A 9,729-nucleotide genomic window follows, 5' to 3' on the forward strand; every position below is an offset into this window, starting at 1 on the left:
CTCGCGCTTTGACCCGACACAGAGCTCAAGGACCGGCGAGGAGGAGGGCGAAACCTGACGAGACCACTCGGACGGGGGGCGCTCAGCAGCAGTTTTCACCCCACGGTACAACCGAGAAGTTTGGCACATCATGTGGCTGTATACATCTTAATACAGATAATATATCCCGTGGTCAGCTGAGCACACGCTCCTATATATCATTCGGTACGTCAACGACACTTTCTTAGGCATATGAGAGCCGAGAATTGCCGGGGCCCGATATATGTATCCAAGTTTTGGACCGAAGGCTCCGTAACAAACGGGCAGAGCCTGATTGTAATATTTTGGGTATAAAGAGTAAGAACGGCTGGATTCTGGCGAACAAATTTTTCGCACTGAACAGTTGGAACCTCATTTTTATTGGTAGAGCTATGTACTAAAAACACGCCACTGTGGTAAAAACGAACAAACAAACGAGACGAATGGCGATAAAATAAAACCGAAAACTGGTCGGTCATTGGCACATAGTAAGAGAGCAAGCCTGTGCTACGAGACATAATGACAGTGGATGTGTTTGAAGCCCGGAGGCCGGCAGTCCATTTCCAGGGACGTATGCAGCTGGGGAAGAGGGGGAAGAGGTGGGGCACCGGTGTTCAGGTGTGGCTGCAGGTAGTGCGCGTAAACTAGGTTGTGGGCCGACGAAAGCCGCGGTAGCGTCTTGACCTCGGCTTCTGTCGATGTCGAGGCTTCGGACGGCGCGTGTAGCTGGTGAAGGTAGGCGGAGAATCGCCTGCGCTTTGAGGCAACGTAGAAGCCGCACCAGCAGCAGGCCGTCGCCGCAGCCAGGATGGCCACGGAGAGAAACAGCAGCGCTGTCTCCGAGCTCAGCAATGACGAGGAGTCTGCAAGAAATGAGCGCCGGACAGAAGAGCGTAACGACTTTATGGCAAGCAAGGCGACCTCACGCTGTCTTGCAGGCTGAAAGGGGACGTGGCATTTGTCCCGGTAAACACGTTTTAGCACGTCAAGTTACTCAATGCACCAGTGCCATCGTTGTCACAACAGAAGATATACGTTCTAACGCAGCTGTGCAGATGTATACTGTACGGAGCGAGCGAGCAGCGAAGACCGTCGCGCAATCTGTCAACTCGAGTTGGAGCTCTATTATGTGGTGGTTTGTTCCAGTCTAGCACATGAAAATGGAACGCAACAGTCGTAGAACGAGGAATGTCACTGAAGCCCAACGATTCGACGGAGCACTTGTCTTCGTCAGGGCAGCATCGCCCTTAGATTAGTTTATGTACTACCGTAGATGAATGAAACACAAACAGCGGAGCGCGTGCCCGAAGCATAACTCAAGGTACAGTGCGCGCAGTTGGCCAGTCATCCTTGTCCACATGCGCGTGCATATGATTTGCACGCAGAGTGCGGGACTGCTGGACCTAAAGCGATAATGTCGCATATACTACATTGTTCGATGTTTAATTGTTTCCTCACCCTACCCGCTGCAGTGGGCGAGCAGCCCTGTACTCTGAGGGAAAGCCATATGCACGCGCGCATGTGGAAAAGGATAACTGGCCGATGGCGCGCACTGTAGTACATTCAGTTCTTCGGGCACGTGCTCCGCTGTGGACCTCTCAATTGTCCACGATAGTACGCGTAGCTCTTTCACCCTCCTCACCCTCAATGGCGGAGGAGGAGAACAAGCCGGTGCTTAGAGTAAACGAAAAAGAAAGTTTGAAGGCGATTAAACCTCGATGTTTTCCTCAGCGAGTTCGGTGGTGAGATAGGGGCGGTGTCACCGCCCACGGTACTGTATAGCGTCACCCCTGGCGTGAGGGGATTAGGAGGAGCGTAACTATTGACAGCGATATCAAGGTTCAGCGTTGCGCTTGGACTTCCGCGGTCGGTTTTCAACGTACACGCGGGTGCGACATCTTGGTGCACCGCATATACATGGCTGTATATGCTCGCATACTGGGACATCAGCGACGCAGCGCTTAAGGCGATTCCTGCTGCATAGAAGTAACAGCGCCCTGTCAACCACGAAACGTCCGACAACGCTGGCCCGATGGAGAGCGTCGTCTGTGGTGTTGCACGCGTCGCACATTGACGGTGCACGAGGGGAAACTGTCGGCGTTCGCAAAATGCACCAATCGTCTCCACGCGCTGGTTTGCACGCGGGAAATTATTAACTATGTTTTATTCCGCATGCTGAGGCCTGTGGCCGAAAGGTTAGAACACACAAAAAGAAAACGGCTATCGCATCGCTTTGCTGTGCTAGTGGTCCTCTGTTCTTATCCCACCGGCGCACATTTTTATTTCTTTATGTAGATTAACTTAAGTTACACGCGCACACGCACGCACGCACGCACGCACGCACCGGGGCTGGCCCACGAAAGAAGCTAGAAACATACCCAATACTGAAATGTGGTAACTCGCTAAGAAATGCAGTCTTAAAAAGAAAAGACAAGGAGAAAAGGAAAAAGGGAGGACGAGACAGTGTTTAGGTGTTCCAGCCTTGCCTGCGATGAAGGTACGAATACAGCTGCTGGTTTGTAATCAGGGCTGACAAAAAGAGTCTGATCCACACATGCAAGCAGGCGCTCTTCCCGCAAAGGAGCAGGCGAGCGCTGGTTTTGTCATTTGAACATTACGCTGTTTTAGCGTGTACGTGCGTACGTGTGCGGTTTACGTTTCAAAGGTTCATGGTGGGCTATGAGGGACACCGTAATGGAGGATCCTCCGCTAAATTTTTTATATATGTTTGCTTTATTTAGTGTGCATTCAAATCCAAGTGCACGAGTATATTTGCAGTGGCGGGCTGGCTGGGGCGCTTATGCATTATTCTATGGGACCGGATTCAAACCAAGCGCCGTATCATTGGGCATCCATCACTTCTACAAAATGACGAGAGATCTCGCCACCGGCACCACTAGACCAAGGTTGGGTATGAGTTGGCAAAGGATCGAAATACTCCATGCTAGACAAAATGCGCATACTGTGGGTCAGAAATGTTTTGGTGATTTCTGCTCGCGTTGTGCACCAAATGCAGTGTCAAATTTTCAGTTCCTCTTTTTCGCCGTTCTTCCCGCTTTATACCTTTGTCAGTCTGTTTACCTTCCCCCTCGGGACGCGTGAAAGTTGAGGCGGCTATGGTTCCCGCAGGCAACCTTCATCTGTCCGCCACTTCGTCCTGTTTCTTTTCGCTCTTTCAGCAGTAACTATTCATGAAACAGGCACATACAACAGTGGCTTAGTCATCGGTCCTGGCTTGTGCCGCCATGCTGATTTGTCGGATTGTCCCACCGTGCACACGTGATTATAAGGTGCCCTCCACACGTATGCATGGCCTAGCTGCCCCGGAGCTCCCTGGAAAAATCGGCTGCGAATGACCTCCTGCCAGTGTGCAGTGTTGCGAAAGGCGCGCATGAGGGATCATCATCCGCGTTGCCTCGAGCCTACTGTGGTGTACACGTGCCCAACGCTGTCGCAATGGGCGTGGCATGCAGACGAGGCGCAAGCAATATTGCACAACCATGTTGGTGTCAGGGCAGATGCCCATCACTATAAGTGGTCCCATTGTGATACGGTTTAGTCGTTCCCGTGCAATACTCGCAGGAAACGGTTCATCCTTAGCTCCTAAATGTTTACCTTTGGCTGCGATTCACTTCATTTAGATAAATCTAGAGTCATCTTTGTTCCCGTGAAGGTGCTATTTATTGCGACCCATTTTAGACCCAAATGCTCACAATCGCCTGGTGGTGCGAGGAACGATTTTCTGGTGTACGGGACTGTGACATGTTTCATTTCTCCGCTCGGTGTGCTCGCGTCGACAACTAAAGGACGTAGATTCGGCACTTGCCTTTCTATTCAAATACACTTGTTAACGCAGAAAGGCTGTCAACAGCTCATCCGATTTGAATGAATTTTTATATCGTTCATAAGAAAGGCCAAAGGCTAGTGCATGTTCGCAGTAGCTATTTTGTTTTTTGGCTCTCTAAGTTCTCAGAAGTTGTTAAAAATCTGCAAAGTTAAAAAATTATTCATAAATTAAGTTTGCAAACTTAACTCCGCAAGAAAACATCAACTCACAATTTTTCCAGCTGCATATATTAAAGTGCACATAATTGATAATGTATATCTAGAAAAATATCACTATTATATATATTAAAGTGCACATAATTGATTATGTATATCTAGAAAAAAATCACTATTATATGACTAAGATTTCTTACGACCCACAAATGAAGTATATTACATAGACTGTATGGGAACACGTTGTAAGCTCATCCGTTTTAAAAGCTCCCTCACTTGCTGTCTAAAGAACTGCGGTATCAGTTTTTTGTTGCGAAGCTAGAGAATTAACCTTGATGCTTTTTTAAGGTCTCGATTTTGGCTGAATTAAACCAAATTTGAGGGCCTGCATATGAAGAATGTGCTCCCAAGAGTCACCCGAACTCTAATAAAATAAAATAAAATAAAATAAAATAAAATAAAATAAAATAAAATAAAATAAACTAAAATAAAAAAGTAATTCCAGTTGGTTCTACGGCTGCCTAAGGATAGCACTTGTGCGTTTGACATGTACTTGAATAACCAGGGTAATAGCCAAAGCTTCATTTTATGTAGCGCACTCACGATAAGGCTCGATGACAATGCGTTCTCCCTCGCCGTCATTATCAAGGTCGCCGACCACGAGGCTCATCTGAAACGAGAGTAAAACATGCAGTCGCAGCAGAATCCTGAGGTTCCGAACGTACCGTGGCCTTGACAGCGACAATTCTCTAAGGTTTTGACGCTGAAGGTAGGACATTTCGTCAGGTAACCTAACCTAAAACAAACAAACAATCAAACAAACACACTGAGTCTTCATATGTCATAATAAACCTTGCAGCAGTGCTTCCTCAATTCTAATGTATACACAATTTTTCGATTTCGTGGAAGAAACGCAAGTACGCTGCTGAAAAAATAAAGCATTATAGCGTTCGCGTATGCAGCGCCTCTGGAGTGCTTTTTCGCAGCAGGAGGGAATACATCGACGTTGAACAGCAGCAGGTACGGATGACGCGGGTAGTCGACAGCGGCACGGTGGCTCTACTTCCTCGTTTATGCGATCAAGACGTTGTCGGCGCGGGCATGACCGTAGCCAGACATATCTGCACGGCTTGAACTATGCTATCCTGAGCTGGGGGTAACGTCTAAATCAATCACCTGACATGGTTACTAACTCTGCAGAACTGCTCCATGAGAGTATTAACATTCGGCTCCCACGAAACCAATGCTAAGCATTCAATCCGTGCCAAAATATCAGCCGTGTTTCCGACAGTATTAAGAATTGCCTTGGTATGCTTTTACATAAAGGAATAAACCGTCTGCTTTCGTTATACTCATTCCCAGATCAGCTATAGTGAATATTAACTGTATACACGATTCGCGAAACAGAACAAGTTTCTACCCAATGCCACCTACTTCTGGAACTCGTTGTAGAAACAAGTAAACTGTACATACTAAATGAGGTGTAAAAAATTGGTTTATATCGCCGATTTTTTCCGACGTCCAGTGAAGTCTCTAATCATTGTATTTATGAATACAGTTTCCCGCACTTGAATTTTTTTGCATAATATTGTATCATGTTTCTTCTAGATTGCGTTTCTGGTATATTCATCCGTTTGTATTTAAAAAAAAAACCTATTCACACGTTGCGCTAGGTTTTGTTAACACCAAAGGGAAAATTGTCTGCCTGTATTCTTACTTGCGCCAAGAATCTTGTGCCAGTCGACAGGGGCACGGAACACCAAAAGAAACTAAAATCCATTTTGGAGTTAGTCTTCGAGTCATCGGGCAAAAAAGAAATACGATCGTGTAAAAAAAAGCACATAAACTCGAGTCACTGCTGGTTGTCGGCTTAGCACTGTTTCTTGTCTACCTGCGATGGCAGATTTTACCACCGTTTGCGTTGGTCGCCTGCAAATACTGAATGCAATTCCAGCCTGTGCCGGGCGGAAATATGGCTCCTGTCCGTTCGAATGACGCCCACCGGCAAGTCGGCCTGGGCACGCTGTCTCCCCCGCTCGCGTCCGCCGCAGTCGACGGGACTCACCTTGCGCGCGTCTTGCCTTGCACGGGCGCCTCGCAAAATGTTCCGCGCTCCTTCGGGCGTCGGACGCTGGACAGCTGTGCCGATGCGCGAGAACCAAGTGATCGGCTGGCAGTGCGGCTTTTTTTTTTCTCCGCTAGGGGTTCAAAAGGCTGTCACCTCGCGCACACTCCGGGGCCGTGAGTCTGCGAAATGTTCAAGTCAGCGCGCACCAGTTGCGCATACTTTCTGGCACGTGTTGACTATACCGTCGATGGAAAGTAGGAATAAAATAAAATTCGTGGGGCCGCAACATTCATATGGGGACGGATTATCAGCGAAGCTGTTTGGGCTGCATACATGGGCTGCATGCATTATGAAATCATACATTTTCTTTTTATACGGTACCACACCACGCCGACACAAACGCCGCCGCGGTCACCGCATCTGCTCCCACGCATGTGCCGCAACCGCTGCTGCAGCCGCGCCGGCACCTCCGACGAGCGTGACGTCATGGCCACAGGAGCGCAGGCCACGTGCACAGGCGGCATCGCCACACTCTCTCCCCCTTCATTATTCTACAAACAGGATGTAAAATAAAGCGCATGAAGGTCAACTTGCTACACTAAGTGCACTTTCTAATACATATACAGGGTGTCCCAACTATCATACACCAAGATTTAAAAATATGCAAATGCCACGTAGCTGGACAGAACCAAAGTAAGGGTGTTTGTTGTCGCTTGGAGACACTTAGATTTATTTTTTCATTCCGCCTAATTACATAATTAGTTCTAATGAATTAATCAACTTCCCAAATATTATAACTATATGGGACGTGTCAGTGAGGAAATTGTAGAGCAGACTGAAAAACTCCCGATAGAGCTTTCTGTTGCTGAATACGTGCTACAAGTGTTTTTCCGAGCGGGAAAGCAGCCCACAAATGCATTCCAAAGTGCCCCGAATGGCCAGTTGCAGAGGCAATTTTGCGTGCATTATTTATTTATTTATTTACAATACCTCAAATAACCTGCTAGAGGGGTTTTACGTGAGGGGCGGGCGAGCATACAAATTAGCAGAAACACATTACCACTCAAGTAAGCACTGAAATAAGTTAGAAGAGAAACAGCAACGAAGAAAAACGTAAAAACTAAAACATTTTGCACATCCGCAGGTTAAGAAAGTGGAAAGCGCAAATGAAAAACACGAGAACTTGTCAAATATGACTATCTACAAGTGTTGAACGTAATGTGTAAAAAAAGTGGCAGTAACATTTTTCTAGGTATGAAACAGGACAAGTAAAAACAGGCAGACATCTCGATAAACATATTCGCGGGTATCTTTCACGCTCGGAAAAACACTTTTATGTAGCACGTATTGAGCAACAGAAAGCTCTATCGGGAGTTTTTCATGTTGCTTTGCAATTTCCTCATTGACACTTTTGAAATAATTATGGTATAATATGTGAGAAGTTGATGAATTAATTAGCACTAATTATGTAATTAGTTGGAATCCAAAGAATAATCTCAGTACCTCTAAAACCACGGCAAACAAAATTACCTTGATTTTGTCCAGCTACGTGGCATTTGCATATTTTTAAATCTTTGTGCACCATAATTGGGACACCCTGCACAGTGTTTCTCTTACAAAGCCGAATTTATGTGCTTCTATTTGGACCTAAGATATTAAACTTATTTTTGGAAGTTGGGGCGGAGTGCTTGAAGCTTGCTTCACGTCCACCGCCGGTTGGTCAGCTATTGCACAATCTTCAGGATCGGGCCACGGGTTCATGTCCACGCGCCGTGATACACACGTCCTGCCACGGTATCCCCACCCCTGGGAACACATGCCCGGTAGCTCACTGTCTCCGAGATCGGCGCACACATTCCCGCTGCGGCGCGTGTCTCGCGCCGCAGCGGTGGCAGTCCGCACAGTGACACATGCATATTACCCACTACAATATATATATATATATATATATATATATATATATATATATATATATATATATGATATGAGAGAGAGACAAATGCCTAAACGTAATCAGAAATTACTCCCTAATTGGTTGCCAAGTTCACACGCATTGGACATTATTCCTTTTTTGAGTACTGTTTAAAGAAAATAAAGCAACCTTGAGATAACCTGAGAGGAATGAGGCCTTAAATTGTGGGTGCCCCCAAGGTTTTCTTATTACCGCACTTCTACGCTATCTGCTGAGAAATGCGGTCCTGTGCGCGCAAGCTGCTTTTCTGCAGAATGATTTGGCTCCAAGAGGTGCTACACATTCGACCCAACTAAGCGTGTGCCGCTGTTTTTGACGTATGCTGATGTTTCAACAGAAACAGATCGTCACGCGTTCTGGTGCTCGCGTTTCGTTCTGCCGCGATGTTATACCTGGGAAACGCTGAAAGGGCCGCTGCCGCAACTAAGATGCGCGATTCGGTTTAAAGGTCGGCAGCAAAAATTCAACCAGTGCACTGCACCGTTGGGAACACATGATCGCAAGCGTTGAGCGCTGCGCTAAATGCCGGTCATCGGTGACTGCGAAAGCTGGGGCGCGAAAATGTCTTGAGCCTTGCTGAGTGAACGTGTGTGTGAGTAGACGGGTTACCGAGTGGAGATTGTTTCTTATTAATGCGAAGCTTTCTGGTTGAACGTAGACCAGTTCTTCCTGCCGAGTGTCTGAGCGTTTTTCGCAGGCCGATCCCGAAGGCAGTGCAATCTAACACAGCACCTCAAACAGTGACCGAGGACTGCATTTTGAGCGCACAACTGTTATCAAACGCCCACACAGCGCTCAATGTGACATTCAGAACCTCTAGAGCGCTGATGAAACAATGTGCAATCACTTATCACTTGACGAATTCGTTCTCGGACTAGGCACAGCGCACCTGGATTCTTCCACAAGTGCGCATCGACGTCAGCAATGACGCATATTGGGCTCGATCCACCCCAACCGTAGAATCCACCGCGGTAATGTCACAGTGATGTCACCGGTCAAGACACGGTCGAAACGACTATATCAGTGAACCAATGGACATTGAGTAATTATGTCAAGTGATGCACTTATGTGTAATTGTGCATACTCTAACAATGTAAAATTCTACACAATCGTCATTTCTAACAATGTGATGCCACGTAAACATTTAATCTTCACAATCTTCGGTGTACATTTAGCTTGAGAAAATTGCAGCGTTTCGTGAGTAGCCTTAGAGTACCAAACAACGATACTTCGCATAACGTAGCGCTCAACTAGAGTGGTGGCTGCCAAATTTTTCTTTTTTCTTTCTAAATGACCTGCCGTGGAAGCGTAGTGGCTTTCACATTGCGCTGCTAAGCCCGAGGGCGCGTGAGAAAATCCCGGCCGCGGCGGCAGCATTTCGGTGGAGGCGACATGCAAAAACGCCCGTGTACCGTGCATGCGTGCACGTTAAAGAACTCCAGGTCGTCAGAATGGTTCCGGAGTCCCTAAGTATGGCGTGCCTCCCAATCATGTCGTGGTTTTGGCACGTAATGAAATATCAAGATTAAAAAGAAATGTTGAAATTTGTGAACACAACGCGCAGCGAAAAGGGGCGGAAAGCGATCTTCCAATACTGAGACGAATCGCCTTTTCGGCCTCCACATGGCGCCATGCATATCATGGCTATCGTCACACGCCATGTTTGTAGTTG

At 47.0% G+C, this 9,729-nt stretch overlaps 1 protein-coding gene across 2 annotated transcripts; it reads right to left on the reverse strand.

Moving 5' to 3' along the window:
* Window positions 1-375: 375 nt before the first annotated feature.
* LOC126547143 (uncharacterized) lies at window positions 376-6,513 on the reverse strand. 2 transcript variants are annotated; one of them, XM_055062584.1, is made up of 4 exons: window positions 6,083-6,513; window positions 4,743-4,813; window positions 4,621-4,687; window positions 376-881 (listed from the first exon to the last, which is right to left on the reverse strand). In XM_055062584.1, the coding sequence occupies exons 3-4, from the start codon at window positions 4,685-4,687 to the stop codon at window positions 526-528; spliced, it is 423 nt and encodes a 140-aa protein (XP_054918559.1). In that variant the 5' UTR covers window positions 4,743-4,813; window positions 6,083-6,513; the 3' UTR covers window positions 376-525. The 2 variants fall into 2 exon arrangements, with proteins under 2 accessions (XP_054918559.1, XP_054918558.1); XM_055062583.1 differs by lacking the exon at window positions 4,743-4,813 and having other exon boundaries at window positions 6,083-6,512.
* Between the last annotated feature and the right edge of the window lie 3,216 nt (window positions 6,514-9,729).

Source organism: Dermacentor andersoni, chromosome 1, assembly GCF_023375885.2.
Source record: "Dermacentor andersoni chromosome 1, qqDerAnde1_hic_scaffold, whole genome shotgun sequence".
Taxonomy (NCBI): domain Eukaryota; kingdom Metazoa; phylum Arthropoda; class Arachnida; order Ixodida; family Ixodidae; genus Dermacentor; species Dermacentor andersoni.